Source organism: Seriola dumerili, unplaced genomic scaffold (assembly GCF_002260705.1).
Source record: "Seriola dumerili isolate Sdu_G_001 unplaced genomic scaffold, Sdu_1.0 BDQW01000331.1, whole genome shotgun sequence".
NCBI lineage: Eukaryota > Metazoa > Chordata > Actinopteri > Carangiformes > Carangidae > Seriola > Seriola dumerili.
In genome coordinates this window covers 3,763,162-3,782,500 of record NW_019174586.1, presented here as the reverse complement: position 1 = coordinate 3,782,500, position 19,339 = coordinate 3,763,162, and the positions used below count along the sequence as shown (strand labels likewise).

At 39.6% G+C, this 19,339-nt stretch overlaps 2 protein-coding genes across 3 annotated transcripts; one reads left to right on the top strand and one right to left on the bottom strand.

Moving 5' to 3' along the window:
• LOC111232765 (transmembrane 9 superfamily member 2-like) lies at nucleotides 1-9,425 on the top strand. 2 transcript variants are annotated; one of them, XM_022760413.1, is made up of 18 exons: nucleotides 1-284; nucleotides 758-825; nucleotides 926-1,019; nucleotides 1,145-1,272; nucleotides 1,456-1,585; nucleotides 1,961-2,088; nucleotides 2,222-2,336; nucleotides 2,483-2,562; nucleotides 2,674-2,779; nucleotides 3,283-3,333; nucleotides 3,688-3,820; nucleotides 4,533-4,652; nucleotides 4,778-4,835; nucleotides 4,992-5,151; nucleotides 5,267-5,418; nucleotides 5,550-5,661; nucleotides 5,983-6,154; nucleotides 8,390-9,425. In XM_022760413.1, the coding sequence occupies exons 1-18, from the start codon at nucleotides 147-149 to the stop codon at nucleotides 8,455-8,457; spliced, it is 2,013 nt and encodes a 670-aa protein (XP_022616134.1). In that variant the 5' UTR covers nucleotides 1-146; the 3' UTR covers nucleotides 8,458-9,425. The 2 variants fall into 2 exon arrangements, with proteins under 2 accessions (XP_022616134.1, XP_022616135.1); XM_022760414.1 differs by lacking the exon at nucleotides 3,283-3,333.
• Nucleotides 9,426-11,128: 1,703 nt separating this feature from the next.
• gpr101 (G protein-coupled receptor 101) lies at nucleotides 11,129-13,685 on the bottom strand. Its single transcript, XM_022760351.1, has one exon. It carries the CDS (start codon nucleotides 13,683-13,685, stop codon nucleotides 12,342-12,344), a length of 1,344 nt encoding a protein of 447 aa, XP_022616072.1. The 3' UTR covers nucleotides 11,129-12,341.
• Between the last annotated feature and the right edge of the window lie 5,654 nt (nucleotides 13,686-19,339).

Below are 19,339 nucleotides of genomic sequence, written 5' to 3'. Positions count from 1 at the left end.
GATGCTGGCAGGTCAGCTTAGCCACTGCGTCCCGAGTAGACGGACCTAGCCAACCGTTAAAAGCTAGCGAACATTCCCTTCCCCCCTACAGTACTCTCCTTTTACATACGTATATAAAATCTTCGAAGAACCGTGTCCGTGATAAAATGAAGAGGCGGATACACTTCGGTTTTGTGCTGGTTTATTCGTTGGTCTCGTATTTATGTTCGTGCTCGGCGTTTTATCTTCCGGGTTTAGCCCCAGTGAGTTTTTGTGAAGACAGCAAAGGTGGTGAAGATTGCCAGGTATGGTGAAATCATGAAACACACAATACTTATCCAACGTAGTGGATATTCTGCTGAAGTTGTAATTGTCATATATATATATATATATATATATATTTATAAATTTGCTATCTTCCTTAATCTTGCTAGCAAACCAGTGCCCTCCGTAGGCCCCGGCTATTACCTGGAGCCGGAACACTGGAATAATACTCTGACCAATATCTTAATTGTTTTTGTTTTAGCGCTGGCTGACATTGCTAAGGGAATATATAAATATATATACGTATATACTTTCAGATGGGTCAGGTTTTTCGCCAGCCTAGCATGAGACCGTTGGCAGTAGCACATTACTACCGATTCAAATAATGGCAGCTCTTGGCCTGTTAACTTCTCAGCACTCATAGCACAGGTTTTTGCAGGTTTTACCCGTAGATTCACCTCGTGAGACAAACATAGACTGATAAACAAAGTGCTTTTGCTTTTTTTTTTTACAGACAGTGATTCAGCTGTTTGTCAATCGCTTAGACTCAGTGGAGTCAGTCCTGCCTTATGAGTATGACGTGTAAGTATTATTTAGTTTTAGCTTGATGCAATTTCTGGAATGGCTGTATATACATTTTCCAGCTTTATTATAATCCTCACATTTTGTGAATTTGTTAAAGGTTCGACTTCTGCAAAGATGCCAAGGAAATGAGGCCTTCAGAGAACCTTGGACAGGTGCTGTTTGGTGAAAGAATTGAGTCTTCACCATACAAGGTGTGTGTTACTTGTAAATCTAAGCCTGCATGACGGTTATGGTGTTGCTTATTTTTGATTCCATATCAGCCCAATTTGTTTATGTACTCTCTTGATGCAACACCACTCTCATCTGTATTTTACAGTTCAACTTTAAGCAAGATGTTAAATGCAAAGCAGTGTGCACAAAGAACTACAAGAAAGGCACCCAGGAGGATGCAACCAAACTGGATTTTCTCAAGATGGGGATGCAGCTGAACTATCAACACCACTGGTTAGTAAAATATGCACTGCACTGTACTGAAATTCTTTATTTGTGAGTTACAGTATTAGTAGTATGGGCATTTTGTTTGAAAGATGGATGACAGCAGTAAAGGAAAATTGTCAGCAAATGGACATCAACACTGACAGAAGACAGATCAAGAACGTTATTGAGGTTAACGAATTATTTCTTCAGGATCATTGACAACATGCCAGTGACATGGTGCTATGATGTGGAAGATGGTCAGAAGTACTGCAACCCGGGCTTCCCAATTGGCTGCCTCGTTACGCCAGACGGCAGACCTAAAGATGCTTGTGTCATCAATGTGAGTTTCTGTCTTTGAGTTTGTACTCCACTTAACATGATAAACATTACCCAAGTGGTCATCTACAAGTGAAGTGGTCCTCATTCTGATATACTCAGTTACCCAGGATCCTCTGATCCTGTCAAAGGTGTCTCAAACAGTATTTGATCCTTTAGCAAAGTCTTAAACATGACATCAGACCGGGCCATACATTAACAGAATAATACAACTGATGTAAGCAGTATGAAGGTGAAGTTGGAAGTCATTTTATAAAATTCTTTGATTTAGACAATTTCAGTATAAAAGATACTTAGCAACACATAGATGTTTGTTTACAAATATTGCACAGAAGAATCAGAGTACCTGATATTGAGTAAAAAATTTTATTTTTTTCAGTCCGAGTTCAACAAGAAGAATACATTTTACGTCTTCAACCATGTGGACATCAGGATCACTTTCCACAATGGAGAAACAGAAGGATGGAGAGGGGCTCGGCTGGTTGCTGCCACTCTGGAGCCAAAGAGGTAAATGTTGGTTCATAGTAGATACAGTAAATATGATTTCACTTTTTCATCCTTTGATTCATGTCTAATCTACCTCAACATGCTGCAACTGAATGACTGAATAGTCTTACCTGAATGATTTTGTGTGCAACAGTATCAAACATTCAGATGAGAAAAACCCAAACTGTGATGGAACCAACCCGATGGAGGTCCCTGGAGAGTTTAATAGTGATGTCTCGGTAGTTTACACCTACTCTGTCACATTTGAGGTAGGCCTCTAAACTGTAGGACCAAATGAATTATATCACAAATTTTATGCAACTAATGCATAACAATTTCCAAGGAATAATGAGAATGAGAAAAACTAAATTTTGTGTTCAGTGTTTTTACCAATACATTTACTTCCTTTTAACAGGAAAACAATTCAATCAAGTGGGCCAGTAGGTGGGACTACATCCTGGTCTCCATGCCTCACACCAACATCCAGTGGTTTAGGTATGAGGACATTTTTCACATTGTACACCATAGAAACCCTTTCTCCCTAAAACTCTGTGGTTCTTGATGCTTGTTAGCTGATGCCATGGTATGTCTTGTGTGTTTTTCCAGTATTATGAACTCCTTGGTCATTGTCCTCTTCCTGTCTGGCATGGTTGCAATGATCATGCTGAGAACCCTGCACAAGGACATTGCTAGATACAACCAGGTGGACCAGGTAATAACATTTTTAAGCTCCAGATGTGTGTATGAATGTTGCATACACATTAAGACTTCTTGTAGATGCATTTGTTATAAAGAAAACAAAAACAGAAAGGTTACAGATTGAATCTGATTAGCTCTCGTTTTATTAAAGTAGCGTGTATCGTTTTTGTGGAAAACCTAATATTCTTAAGCAAACAGTTTTCCAGGAACCTTGGCGTACAGCCTTGTCTTTAGCTAGATGACCATACATTATTGAGTTTATGTTATTGGGGTTTAAAGGGTTATTTAATGTTTTTTGCTTCTAATTTTTTCCCCACAGTGGATAATGAAATTATTAGAATTTACCCGAAACTCACTAAATTGGAGGCTGAGGAATTAATTTGCTTTAACTGAGTGCTTACTGGTCATTTTTTTCACATTTATATGGCTATTGCTTTAATTCTGCTGGTTATCATACCACCTAACATACCAGGTGCACAGTACCCAGAATTATATATATTGTGTTACATTTCACAGGCAGACTTGATAAAGCTTCCATCGACCAAGGAAAAATTCCTTCTACCCTATGTAAGCTTATCGAAAACCGCTTTGAACAAAACTATTTGTGGTTATTAAATCTGGTGTTTGGGTGTGCCACATAGCACAACATGCAAAATGGGGTGTGGATACTTTTTCAAACATACAATTTTCAAGAAAGGGGCTTATACCTAAGAAATGAATAAGGAGTTTTTCACACCAAAATTTACAGCTTTTGGTCAATTGAGTTTTCTCAGTCTTCACCGTATTTTGCTTTGCTGGCAGGTGTGAGATTATGAGGTCGTATTCACTGATTGGTGGTTGGTTAACCTTTTATTATTTGAAAATGTTAAGTAATTCCTTGATTGTGACTGTTGCTTTATCGCTGTCTCCCACCCTTCTCAGGAGGATGCACAGGAGGAGTCGGGGTGGAAGCAGGTGCATGGGGATGTTTTCCGTCCCCCGAGGAAAGGCATGTTGTTGTCTGTGTTCCTTGGACAGGGCACCCAGATCTTCATCATGACATTCATCACACTCTGTAAGGAATATTTTACATAAGGCTTAATATGTAATACAGGTGTTAGTTACATACCCTGAAATAGAGATTCATTCTTATGAACTATAATTAGTCCCACTTTTCCTTTGTGTTCTACATATACAGTTTATCAATGATTGGAAAATATGTCACATTTTCTTTTGCAAACACAACAGCAGAACATCAATCAGTTACAGTAATTTTTGCAGTCAGTATAAACTAAGAGGCTGCCTTGTTATTGATAACCAAAATGCTGATACTGAATAGATATCAGTCAGTTTTGTATATTGAACATTGCAACAGATTGCATGTGAAAACTAAATTAAAATAGACATGTGAAACTAGCAAGATAATGCAAGTTAAAACTTAGCTCCGATCCCCAATACAAACCACATTTAATTTGCTCACCAGATCTTTATTTTGCCATCACGGTTAGTAGAATAATTCAAGTGAAAAATATTTCCACCTTCAGAACAAGTTTGAGGATCCATCTGTGTGAGCCTTTACAATATACTGACTTGCATATGAGGCATATACATTTTCGAGCCAATTTAATATTTTTCTATATTAGGTTTTATCGTGTGAAGTTAGCAGATAACTACCAGACTAAGAGGAGAGTGGCATTAAACGCTGTCTTTGCATTGATGTTTCAGTAGTTAAGTGGTAGTGGTGGTATGTCTGAATGAGTCAACTAATAATTGTTTGTCCACTGCAGTCCTGGCCTGCCTGGGTTTCCTGTCACCAGCCAACAGAGGGGCTCTCATGACATGTGCTGTGGTCCTCTGGGTTCTGCTGGGAACACCCGCTGGCTATGTGTCTGCACGCCTTTACAAAAGTAAGTGTCCAGTGAAAACCTGACTGCAAAGTTAATTTCAGTCTAAACAGTTGACACAGACAGAGTTGCAGTCTATGTGGTCTTTTTATAATGATATTCTCATCCATCTCTTTTTCTATTTTCAGCTTTTGGAGGTGAAAAGTGGAAGACAAACGTCTTGCTGACAGCACTCTTGTGCCCAGGGTATGCTCACTTGCTACATTTGCTTAGCTTTTGTTCGTTTGTTTCATCTTTGTACTTCATTTCTGTCCATGAGTGCATGAGTGACATGTTGCACTGTATATGCCCTCTCATGATCTTTCTTTGTGTCATTGTCCTTTGTTCATATCTTTTCCCTAGTATTGTGTTTGCGGACTTCTTCCTGATGAACCTGATCCTTTGGGTGGAGGGTTCCTCAGCAGCAATCCCCTTTGGCACTCTGGTGGCCATTTTGGCGCTGTGGTTTGGAATCTCAGTGCCCCTTACCTTTGTTGGTGCTTACTTTGGATTCAAGAAACCTGTGAGTTAGGCCTCCTAGTTTATTAATATGTTTATCTTGAAATGATTGATTTTTAGATTAAATGTATTTGTGTTTGAAATATAATCATTTGATCTCTTTTTCTGGACCTGTGCAGGCAATTGAGCAACCAGTGCGAACAAACCAGATCCCCCGTCAAATTCCTGAGCAGTCTTTCTTTACAAAACCTATCCCTGGTATTGTGATGGGTGGCATCCTGCCCTTTGGCTGCATCTTCATCCAACTATTTTTCATTCTCAACAGCATTTGGTAAGAATAAAGGAATGCTGTTTTTCCTGATTGTCAGGAACTCCTGAATGACAGGTACTCTTTACAGCAGGGTGTTGCTCTTTGTCTAATGTTGTCTCCTATAAGTTCATATGTATGTGTTTGTGTTTTAGGTCTCATCAGATGTACTATATGTTCGGGTTCCTGTTCCTGGTTTTCATTATTCTACTCATCACCTGCTCTGAGGCCACAATTCTGCTCTGCTACTTCCACCTATGTGCTGAGGTACCTGAATATTCAGAGAACTTTGTCTCTTTCATCAAACTTTAGTTTATAACAATGGATTTCATTAAAGTAAACCCAAAGTCGAAAAGATCATTTCACATTTTCTGCATATCTTACCTTCATTCCCACATTTTTCAGGCACGGGAGTGTAGAGCTGTATACAGCCAAATACATGAAAGCTGTTAATATTTTTGCATAGCGTATGACTGTATCAACACCAATGAGGCTTACTTATGCCTGTTTTTCCCTCCTGGTCCAGACTTAATTTGATCCATCCTCATATGCTGAATCCTAACATGTCATCTTTTGTCATGTGTCCAGGACTACCACTGGTGGTGGCGTTCCTTCCTGACCAGCGGCTTCACAGCAGTCTATCTGTTCATCTACGCTGTGCATTACTTCTTCTCAAAGCTGCAAATAATTGGAGCAGCCAGCACCTTCCTCTACTTTGGATATACTATGATTATGGTCCTTATCTTCTTCCTCTTCACAGGTGAGGCTTTAGCCCCCCCCCCTCTTTGTACAGAGATCCTGCTATACTGACATTAAGAAGAACACTTGTTATGTTGCCTTTGCTTATTTACACTGATGCAAATGAAGCTCGCAAAACGCCGTCCCCGTGTGTGATTTTTAGATAACATGCCTGCATTCCAGCATCAGAGGCGTGACTTGTAACACAACAGCGTCTGGCTTGCCATGCTTGCTCTCCCTTTTACACAGACGCCGTTTTGGCTCTGTGACTACCTCCGCTGCTGGGATAAAGGAGGAATTACAATGCCCCCGCATTCTGTGTTCTTACCTGTTATATAGAACGGGGAGGTGAATTGAAGGTCCAACATTACAGCATTTAACAGGCTGTGTAAAAGGGGCTTTTGAGTTAAGTGACTTGTCAGCTCTTAAAGTATCCTGCTTCTCTTGACACATTGCAATGATACCTGAATATCATATTGTGATTTGTTGCTTTTGTTTTGGAGCTCACAAATCACAAATGATCATCTATATACATTATATGCATTGTTGAAAAAAGTTGGTTCACTGCAGTGTTATTTTTTTTTATGACCAGTGAAGAAGCTCAGGGAAGTAGCGTCCTGTATATCAGAGGCAGAAAGGGGTGTGTAGATTTATAGATATGAATGGTATTGTTTGCTCAGTGGTTACAAAGTACCAGCTAATGCCACTTCAACTGTAGAATGAAGATTCAGGATCTCTATCCTGTTCCTTGACATACTCCACCAGGGAGAAGTCACTAAACTATTGTGCAACAATTGTTTGCTTGTCATTTAGCGGAAGCCAAGCCTCTGCCTTCTTACTTCTCTACCGGCAGTACAAAAGCACTATGTCAAATGAAGCTAAAGAGCATTTATGTGCAAGGGTCCCATTTGAACTGTCATTTTTAAATCTGTTTGAAGTTTAATGAAAATCAGAGAGACTTTGTGAAATGAGACTAGAATGTTCAAAGTCCTTCTTGGTCAGATCTAGTTTTGCAGACTTATTTGGGTCAATTCTACTATCTATGGTTTGATTTGACAAACCAGAGCCTTGTTTTATTTATTTATTTTTTGGTTCTTTTTGTTCTGTAGATCAAAAGATACAGGCACCACATGCACTGGTTGCCATGGAAGATAATAAGTCTATATGCACTCAGGATTCCTGACCACTGCTGTCTAGATGAGTTTTCTGTGCTTGCACTTAAAATCCAGCTGTGTGACTCAGGTTGTGCAGATCTGTGTATGTCGTGACACACGTCATCACAAAACCAGGATGACCAGAACATTGTTGCCGGTTTCGTCTCTATGTTAAAAGACACAAAGATTGACATTTGTTGACATGGTAACGGCACTGTCTGACCCTGTCCAGCTCTTTTGCACACCCTCTCAGATGAGACTAGGGATGTGTGTGGAAAGAGGATATTATACAGGGGTAGATAACCAGCAAATACACGCCTAGTCTTTACGTCGCCCAGAAATGAGGCTCACCATGATGTCAGATGATGACTTACTTTCTGGTGTTATTCTGTCATGAGGCCAGATAAAAAAAAGTTAGCCTGTAGCCCTGCTTGTCACTGCTGCACTGTTTGACACTATCTTAAGACAGAGCTGTAAGTAGCAAGGGGACGAGATGTCAAAAGATTATCACCAAGAAATAATCCAAGGATTCAAGGAAAAGATTATCAGTTTCCCTCCTTGCTCCCAGTTTTGATCTAAATAATCCTAATCTCTCTCATTTCCCATTTTTAAATTTTTATTTTGTTGTCTGTCTTTTTCTTTTTTACCTCATCCCAACTTTGATCACAACTTAATTCGGGATTGGGCTGCATGGCCCCCATTGAGCAGTCAGATAGGACTTTTATACCCAGATGAAATGATCCATGATTTTGACCAATCTGGCTTCTCAACATTGGTGGAGCTCAGAGAAATATGCTCTCTTCCCTGACAAAATGAAGTGTTGGTTCTGGGTTTTTTTGCACAGTTGTGGAGATTGCAGTCTCAACTCTGTCAAAACTTATTTTTCAAGCTTCTAGTGGATGGAATATGGTTCCTGAAGGACATTCAGTTCAGGACCATGTGGCCTTTCATTAATTTTGCACTTTACTCATATTTGTACCAGACAGATTCCCAAAGGCAGCTAGTTCCACATATCGTTTCTTGATTTCTGCTTTATTTTTTTATCTTTTTTTAATAACATTTATCAAATCATTCCTCTAATCTGTCACATGTTTTCTTCTCAGGTACAATTGGCTTCTTTGCCTGCTTCTGGTTTGTAAATAAGATCTACAGTGTGGTCAAGGTGGACTAGAGGACTGAGGGAGAGACTGACTCCTTGCTGTCGCAGCACTGGCCTCTTCAGTGCTGGCGGTGTGATAAAGTGGTCTGTATGGACCTGAATTGAAACCATCATTTATAATGGAAAGACCTGAAGAGCAGAGCCCGTCCTCTTTTGTGCTTTAAACATATGTTGCTATTGTTTTCTCTTTTTTTTTTTTTTAAATATATATAATTTTGTGTTCACTGTTGACCAGTAATATGTTGAGTGGCGCCTTGAAAATCAGTGGGGGTTCCAATGATCTAATGAGCAGTTTGTTTTGGTGGGTTTAACAAGAAAAGCTGAAATGTTTTTAAGTCTCTGAAGGTAAAATGTTCTGTATTTTTTTTTCTTTTATATTATGTCTAAATGTTATTTTTCATCCATTACTTATACTGTAATGATGAAAACCTTTGTGTACATATACTGTACAGAGCGAGCGAGTGAGAGAATGCTACTTAAAGATTGTCACATTTATGAAACTTTCCATTCTTTTTTCTTTTTCTTGTTGAGGTAAAGATTGGGCTGTAAATCCTTAAAATATCAGCTTGTATTGTAGTTCAGAAACAATATAAAACACTGACATTACGACGATACATGTCCATTTTCTTGTATTTGATGGCTACACTTAAGTTTGAATAACAAAGGTCACACTTGGTTAAGAAGCACATCTGTATCATCAAAGAATATGCTACAACTACAGTGTGTTGCACATTAAGGACGATCTCTGTGACATGCCTAACATGTTTGGCCACAGGAGAGATCCTCACCTAGCTGATCATACCGCTGTCCATGAATTTACTGATTAAATACATATGCACCATTGAGATGCACCCTTTTAGATTTTAATAAGCAGTTTGCTGAACTGTAACTACATAAAATACTGCTGTCTTTTGCTTCGAGCAGTGTGGAGTCATCACCCAAGGTGATAACATTTTTACAAATAAATGCAGTTAATCCAAGATGAAGGCCATGTTCTTTTCTTTGAGCCACTAGAATGCACAGATGAACATTCACTCAACCTTGTTCTTTACTTTTCATGTCTGGACATGAAGCCATAGATGCAGTGTCCAGCTGCTACCCATAGTTTAGTGTAGTCGGCTGAAACCAGAACACAGCAAATAAGCATACTCAGAGATGTAAGGATGTATATATAATAATTGCAAGAATTCTCTTGACAGTTAATGATTTAATGCAGACAATGTGCACTGTAGTGTGCTATTCTTGGCCACATCTTATTCTCCCTCTTCAGTCGCCCATATATCCACATATTGTAGTCTTTGTATTTGCACAGGTATGAGCCCTAGATATACAGTATAAGGACAGGAGCAAGCATTGGCACATTTTAAACATTTCCATCAAAATGTTCATGAATTTCTGTAAACTTAACTAACTTTATTGTTCTGACTTTGAAAATGTTGAACTTTGCCACAGATACACAAAACCTTGAATTAAGAACCTCTGGCTTTTGTTTAAATTTCATTTCATTCCTGGCAAGCTGGTGATGTTCAAAAAGAAAGATAATCCTATCATAACTTTGATTTCTATAATTTTCTTACTCTAAAGTTCCATGGATGTCTGTAGGTTAGACAGAATGTTGTTTTGTCTGGTGTGAAATGCAGAGACTCTATAGACTCCATCTAAGTACATGAGATCCTGCTCATATCTAAAGCCAGGCACTAGTTGATGTGGACAATGAGAAACCCTGACACACCTAAGATCAACTTAGTCTCCAGCGTTTGCTTGCTATGAGAAAACCTACCTGCGAAATTGAATTTAACACTTTTACAAACACTACATATAATTCACTTTTATTAAACAACAGACAACTTTAGATGTTGAATAATGCAACCAGAAATAATACAAAAGCACAATAGAAATCACAAAAATATGTAGTTTTAAAGCACTTGAAAATGTAATTTTCTCTTTTTTGATGATAAATTGTATGACACACTGTATCCCTTTGTCTTTACAGAGAAACATTGGCAAACTTATTTTGCAAGTTTGATTGTCAGTTGTAATACTGTACTATGGATTTCTCCAGTGACCTGTTGAATAAACAAAGGCTCAAATCCATACTACTCCAGTCAGGTCTGATACACTGTGAATTGTTTCTCAATCACAGTCTAATAATAGTATTAATAATAATAATAATAATAATAATAATAATAATTATATAATAATAATTATAATAATTAATAATATATTATAATAATATATAAATATATAATAATATATAAATAATTATATATATATATATAAATATCATCTTCATCTTCTTAATAATAAAACAGGAACACCCTGGGTCATCCCTGGGTCATTCTGACAATTTTTTCGCTTTCCCTAAAGGATATAAAAAGACTAAATGATGCACAATATTTGTGATGACATGTTGTGATGCATCTATAACATCCTTTGGCAACACATCATCTACCCAATCAACTCAATGAATTATCTTTCTATGAAATGAGTCATGGCAGCCATATAACACTTAGATTACTACTCATCCTCTCCGTCGCTTTAAGCAGACAGGTTTTTCCATTAAAAATACTGTATCACGAGGTATCTTTACAAATCTACATGTGTACAGTGGAATATGAGACATCTGTTATATATCAATATGTTATATATAATGCAGTCTATGTTAAATAACTGGTGCAAGGAGTTATCTTTTGAGCATACCCTGCTCTGTACACACTGTACTTTTTTTTAACAAAAATACTGCACTTCCTCAAAGAGAGGCTGACATTACAAAGGCAGCAAATACTGAGTCCAAATATACAGTGGCACTGAATTAAGATGCTAAATTTCACCTAAGTTGAACAAGAGTTAAAGGAAACAAAGAGGCTAAGACAACCTTGTTTGCGTGGCCCTCCCATCAGGGAAAGGAAGTCACCAACCCTTGTGTGTTTTGTAACTAACAGGCACCATGAATCACTATTCTACTCATTTACTCAAAAGGCGCTTTAAGACTAAGAAGAGTTACTGCGACAAAGACGTAAACACACTTATGTTCACTTGCTCAACAAGATTCAAGAACAGAGACGGGCACTATGTATTTTTCCACAAGCAAACCCTGAGTTCATTAGATGCAGGCGAAGCTTGCTTGCACTAACACAAGGACAGTAGCCTACATCCTCTGCCCTCCGGCAGGATCACAGAAAATACAACACACAAAAAGTTTAAAGGAGATAGAGTAGTTGCACATATACTGCAGATCAATATCTTATCAGAGACATATATGGCCCATAATTAAAGCAAAGTGTTCAGGACACCAACCACTTTGATCCAACATAGCAATTTCTATCTCTACACAGCAAGTCTAGATTAAAAAAAAACCCAGTGGCATTGACAATAGACTTGCAGGCAAAGACGCAAAATACAAATTAAATGTAATTTCTGGTTTTACTCTAAAATTTAGTCCGTTTGCCCGTTTTATGTAACAGTAGCTTGTACAATAATTGCATTCATATAAAATAGTAATGACGGTTTGTAGAGACAAAACATAAGAACAACTGCACAAAGTCTGATTTATGTGGTTTACATATAAAACCTTCTGTTTTCTTCATATGACTTAGTGAAAATAGATACTCATTATCTAAGATTTCTTTCACACAGCCGATTCTGTTACAAATTCATAATACAACAATAAATGGACCAAGTTTTTTACAAAGAGATATATCTGACTTCGAGTTAATCAGGCTGATGAAAAAATTGTAAAAGATTGTTATGTTGGTGATTAAGTGCCACTACAATGCAACTTCAGAATGAATGACCCTGTTGTAAAGAAGGCATATTAGCATATGTGTGAACACACTGTATGACAATCTCCTCAAATAAGAGCAAATGTGGTCTATGTGATGGATCCTCAAGGCAGTTTATGTGCTTTGTTTGCTGTGGACCGTGAGCTCCCTCTCAGAGCTGATGCTGGTAGACGTGGTCTCTTTACGGCTGTCCCTTGACTTCCTCTCAAAAGTGGGAGTGGAGGATGTTGTGCATTCTTCCCAAGTCCGCAGAGGGAGGACTCGAGCAGCCAGGCTGGGCAGGTGAGGGTGGGCACCTGAGCGTCCCTCTGTAGTAGTGAAGCAGCTCTCTACAGCTGAGCTCTGGCTTGGACGGCCCTGTTTGCAGAACAGTCCACAAAGCAAAGCAAGGAATTCCTTCCTCACACTACGGTGCATGTAACCATAAATGTAGGGGTGTAGGCAGCACTGTAAAAAAAAGAGCACAAGGGCAAGGGAGGACAACCACGGGGGTATGGCTGCTCTGGTGCTCATAGATATAGTATTCAGTATGCTGTAAGGCCCCATGCTGAGGATATATGAAGCCATGATCACAAAAACTACACGAGCTGCCTTGCAGTGGTAGTGGAAGCGTCTGTGCCTCACTCGAACAGGGTATCCTCTGGCTGAGTAGGGCCCATCAGGTGAACTGGCCGGCTGGGCCTGGGGCTGCCGCTGCGGACTGCTGGGTCCCTGGAAGTCCTGTGGACAGGGCTGGGAGTAGGCTTGTGTCTGTATGGGATGCACGAGAGCGTTCTGCCTCCGAGCCGCTCTGAACACCATCCAGTAACATCCGAGCATGATGAGCACAGGCAACCAGAAAGAAAAGGTGGACACCACAGCAGAGTAGGACAAGCTAGAGGACCACACCACTGAGCACACACTGTGATGGCGGTCAAAGTCAATGGCCCCCCAACCGTACAGGGGAGGTGTACTCTGCAGGAAGCTGAGCACCCATGTGCAGATGATCAGGTTGGTGCCCAGGTGAGGGGTCATGCGGGTGGGATATGACAGAGGGTGGATGATGGCAAGGTAGCGATCCACAGATACAACTATGATGGTGTTAACCCCGGCAAATGCAAAAAGGTGCATGAGCACCACCAGGGCCTGGCACAGTCGGGCATCCAGGGGCCACACACCTGGCACGGTGGCTGCAATGGCAAAGGGCATGACTAATATGGTCTGCAGTAGGTCTGCGAGGAGCAGGTTGAGGACGAAGCGGTTGGCCACGTGAAGTAGCTGAGGCTTCCTCTGGAATACCAGCAGAACCACCACATTCCCAAACAAGGACACACACACAATGAGAGATATGAGCACCACCTTCACCACGCAGTTAGCAGTGGAGGACCAGACTGGCTCCTGACTGGAGTCAGAGAAACCCTGCCCCCAGGAAACATCAGTGAAATTTGTGTCCATACCGGCCGCCCGAGAGCTTTGCATTGTTCGTCCAGCAACAGGGACAGGGAGGGCATGTGCGCCTCACATCCAGCAGAGTCACGTCAGTCCCATCCTGACCAGCAGGATGACAGGAGAGAAAACCAGCTCAGGATTTCGTTTGCTTTTCAGGGTGTCACAACAATAAGCTTGTTGTAGCTGGTGCTCCTTGTTCAGTGGATCTCAGGTGCAAAATTCAACATGCCTCTCACATTATTTTCACATGCATCCCTCACCTAACATGGCATATGATCCATAACACGAAGAAACAGTACAGCAGACTTATCCAGGAGAAGCCTGTATTGGTGGAGATTATCAATACTGATTCACTGTTCATCGTGATCGGTGATTAGTCCCTGAACGTTTCACCCACCGAACAGGCCTTATTCTTCTTGCAGCCCACATCTGCACAATGAAAAAAAAAAAAAAAAGGAATTTGTCTGGCGACAATAGATGCCACCGTACAAGCCGTATCGACTGTGAATGTCCAGACAGTGGCAAATATCGCGGATTATTAATTTGAAAACGATGTCTAATACCTCGAAATGATCGGTGATGTGATCATTTGCTTGAGGATGCTCACTCCCCTGCGCTCGGTTTTCATCGCTTTGCTCCCATTTCAGCCTCAGCTCCAGTCAATGGCAGCGAGCTTTCACGGCTCAGCTAACACATACGCTGCGTGTCTTCACCCAGCGGGGGTCTCTCATCCAGACGAGCGTATCTTTCCTTCGCTGCTCTTTTCGGATTTCATGGCAGATGATCAAACATTTATTATTTTATCAGCTGTGATTCCTCCTCAACAGACTTAGGCTACTTACGGTCGGGTCCTGTCTCCGAGCTGTCAGAAAAAAAAAAAAACCCAAGGACACCTGCACTGAAATCTCCCCTCGCTGGAGCTTGTCACCGACCCCCCCCCTCCCTTCCCTCCCCTCCCTACCTCCGTTTTCCCCTTTTGTTGTGAATGTGCAAGTGCGTTTCACCATCCTGTCTCACACTTTTTATACATGGTGGAATCATAAGGTACAGACGTTGAACCCATTTTCATTTTAAATGGAAATAAACAGTACAAACCATTAATTTGAACATATCAATTATTATTCTTTCTTCCTTTCAGTAACCCGTAACCATGGTCCTATGTATATGGATTTAGACATTTAGAAAATCAGTTAGCAAGAAATGTCTTTCATTTCATCTTTTTCCTTACAATAAAAAGCCTGATTTTCCATTTAGCCACATCCTATAGATCCCAGTCAGCCTCACAGATCTCCTTAGTAACAACAAGTGGCTGTTTCTGACATCTTCACATAATAGGGTGGCTGTGTGCAGAGAGCAAAATCGGTCTAAAATCAACCTTCATCGCTCTGCATCTCTGCAGAGCAGCAAACACTAGGTTTAGAATTATACTGTTATGTGAGTGTCAGGGATTTCATTTTCCAGATGATACATTTGTTATATGGTAACACATGGTTTGCAACTCAATACCTTGTGGTATATATATATATATATTAAGTTTTTGGAAATTTCACAGCAGTAATGTAGCCACTGACATTTACAATCTCACATCAAGCTCCATTCAGTAGTTGTTCTGGGGCTTTCAATCATACCGCATGATCTTCAGCAGACAAAGCTTGCCCGATTGTCAATGAGTTGTAGATAATTTCCTTTCTTTTAAAAAATTACCTCTTGTCCATGGGCTTAAAATGCAAAGCTTTAGAATTTGCTCTTGACTTTGGAAACAGCATTTCACACAACAGTCTCACCTAAAGGTCCATTTAGTTGCTGCTCTGGTGCCTCCAGTCATATCACTTCATCTTCGTCAGCGGGTCCTTGTTTCATGCTCATTTCATCTTTCGTTCTGCTCCACTTCAGAGCAGGTGTCCCACCTGTTCTTCCCTTCTTCATACAGACAGAAGACACAGGACAGAATAAGCTTTTTTAGTTTTGTGCTGGTTTACTTGACCTATAGTGTTACAGTAAAGCTTTTTTTAACGCTTTTTAGGAAGCCCAAGCAATTAGATTTAACTTTAAAATCTTCATTTACACATGGGAAGGGGAAATGAACTGCATGTGTTCCATTATTACAACTCTTTCAGGCTTCATTATTCGACCTCTGACAGGATGAAACTGAAAACAGAGACTGAATACATAAATAGAACCCCATTGTACCCAGCTGAAATGTATTTACATGGAAATTCTAACAGTTCTACTAACACAAAAGAGCTTTCACATCTAGTGTTTATGAATATGTGGATAGCTCCGTTTTGATCAAATAAACACAACCATAGAGTTGAGGGTTCTTCTATGAATGTTTGTACGATATACTGTACATATTTATATAAGCCCCCATTTTTAATCCTGGAAACACAAAAGCATGTCTCAACATTTCAGCCTTTCTAGAAAAAAAAAGACTTCATTAAGATGCACAGAAAACAAAAGGAGAACTACATTGCGCAATCCAATTAGTCTGTAGCTTACATGGCCTACTAATCAACACTCGTAATTAGCCATTTTATTTCAAGTCTTTGCTCTATCCGAGCTATCAGAAAGCCCTTTGATGTGACTCTCCAGCACCCTGTGTTTTAGATTTAGATTGCAAATGAAATGCTGGTGACCACAAAGGGGTGGGGAGATGTTTCCCTCTTCCTCTGTTGAATGGGGTTAGTGGTTCAAAGGGAGACCTACAGGCCTGCTACCTCATGCGATTATAAGACTGGTCATACAGTATGAATGTTCACAGTGGCCTCAGGTGCCCATCTCTCTGTCTCTAGCTCTGTCTGTCTCTGTTCAGTCAGTCCCTCATTCACTGCCACTCACTGACACGTATGGGCCAACAAAAACAAACACACAATGGGCAGGAAGGGCTAGCTGCAAGCTCACAAGTGAGCTATTCTCTCTTTCTCTCCCTGTCTATCTCCGTTTCTCTCTGTTTTCAGGTTAGTTTATCTTTCAGTCAGTCTGGGCTTTATTCGCATGGCTGTATATGTTCAATTTCGCCAAATTATATAAGTATAAATAACTATTTAAGAATCTTGTATTATTAATGTGATGAAGAGAAAAAGGCAAACAATACATTACAGATCTAAAGTCCCTTATTAGTTTAAACAAGAACCTTACAGCATGTTTCCTTTTTCTAACTTAAAAAAACTCCATATCTAAAGTAAATATTTTTGAATTTGTTAATTTGTATTTCTCTGGCTGTTTATTTACCATAAACTGGCATCTTTATCACAGTCTCTGCTCCATTGATGAACAGAACATACAGTAACGCTTCCACTTTTAACATGACATGTTGAAATCAAAAAGTGATCACAGGTTATATCTTTTAAAGATCTATTTTAGGTGTCTGACCAGATAGAGTCTGATAGTGTTTCAATTCAAGAGACAGATTGACATAATTTTAGATCAGCGTGATGTTTTTAATTTTTATTTTAGAATTTGTTTAATTTTGGCAGGTTGGAAACATAAAGGCTCAAATAAGCTGACTGATACAAACCCCTAACATATTGCCTTATAATGATGTTACAGCTGAGGGAAAACAATTGCCTACTGCCCACTTCCTGAAACTTGCCAGCTCCTTAAAACAATATCTGGATCTCTAACACACCAGCTCTGTATTTCTTTCTTTCTTTACTAGGTTCAATTTCTTGTCTTTGACTTCATTTCTGCTGTTGTTGATAGGTAATGGTATACATTTTTAAAGACAGTATTTATAAATATTAAACTGGAATTAAGTGATGGATTAACTCTAGCACATTTAGCAGTTAGATTTCAAAGCAGTTGTCAGTACAGCTCATGTACGTTTGTTTTATTCATAGTTTACTGTAATTGAAAAACCTACCATGATTAAACAGTCCTGGGTGCATTTACCATGACAGAGAAAAAGTGTTGCCTAGTTTTTCCAACTTTACCATATCTCTCTGAATCTAATAGGAAACTTTGGTGAATTAGTTTTCAGTATTATTAAAATTGAGAAGTACACATAAGGAAAGCAAGCACAATCTCTAATATCTCTCTCTCTTAATCCTTCATTGTCAATGTACAAGGCCAGGAACATTTAATAAAATAGAAAATAGAAATTTGCAATCAAATGTAACAAAAATAAAAAATAAAACACATTTGTGGATCAAGGTAAAGATGAATTTCACTGTCACAAGTTTGCTTCTTAAAGAGAGGTAATTAAATCTCTACGGCAACATGATTTTTTAGTAACAAGTAGAAATTACAGTAGAAATAAGAATATACATAATACTTCAAAGCTTTCAGCACTTGGTGCAGCAAACTATGAATACAGTCCAAAGCTGTCTTTACAATTAAAGTGAGCATAGTGCAACCGTCTGTATGTTTGCTGTAATGCATAATGCAGCTGGTCATGAGTAGCCTAATGAAGATAGGCATTAAGTCCAGAAGCCATTATTCATCATATTCATGAGTCCTGGTGTGTGACCGTATGTGACACAGTGTACATGTAGCAGGCTCACAGCTTGGAGGAAGAAGCTGTTCTGAAGTCTGTTCATGTTCTGCAAAACCAATTAAAAACAGAATATTTTTTACACAATGGTTTAACAGTTTAACGTTAGCTTACACATGGTAACTTCAGCTAAAATAACATAACAATAATATTCCACTTGCCAAATGTCGGCATAAATGCAATTAGCTATTAAGATTACTTTAATATTTAGCTATGAAGTTTACCTCAGATTATGGAAGCGAACTTTGATGACAGCGGCTTCGCACGGTGCAGCAAGTAGTGCGGTGCAGTCATAGACTGTACATAAAAATGGACGTAGACTCCAGGTGCAGTCAGGTGTAGGTGGGCATGCTTAATGACCTCAGGTTCACAGGTCAGATCAATCCTTCCCAGCTCCACCCACTCGTCCTCATTTTTTGGCTCCAAAAAAGAAAAAGAAAACAAAATGGCGACGTCAAAACTCTTCAATACGGCAGTTCACAAACAAATGGGTGACGTCGTGGTAGGTTGCCACTTGTTGAGTTAGGAGGGAAATTAGTTCCGATTCGGAACTACAACGCTCGTACAAAAAGCGGTTTTTAAATGACAACGCAGTTTTAAAGTGAAAACTTTGATGCGGAAGTAGCCTGATACTTGTCACCTCCCATCCTCAAATGCTGCATAAGGTTACCCAGTGCCTGCAAACATATCAGCGAACATCATGCAAGCTAAAGAGCCAGACATTTTATGAGTTGGAGGTGGTGGAGGCCCAAGCAGAGCTAAAAAAGTGAGTAAATGTTGAAGTTACATTCGCTAAGTGACCAGACACAGCACTTTAAATGACAGGATGAGATAGCTGGCTATAGGCTACTGTTTACTAACATGTTAGCCATTTGAATTTATTGCACTGGCTGACTTCAGGCTACTAGGTAGCAGAACTACAAAACAAGCTGACAGATACATATAGCCAGACATACAGACTTATGAATGTGTTATCTCTGAACTAATGCCTATTGCCCAGAGCCCAAATGTGCCTGCTCTGGAGATTAATATCTCTGTGTTTAGCCTGCCAGGTGCCCTTTTTTTATTCATTAACACTGATAGTCTGCTGTTGGACTCAACATGCAGTGGGTATAATATATCTTGTTTTCTGAACAGCTCCCTGTTGCTGCTGAAAACAGGTTGTTAGCTAAAAAAAAGATCCAAATAACAA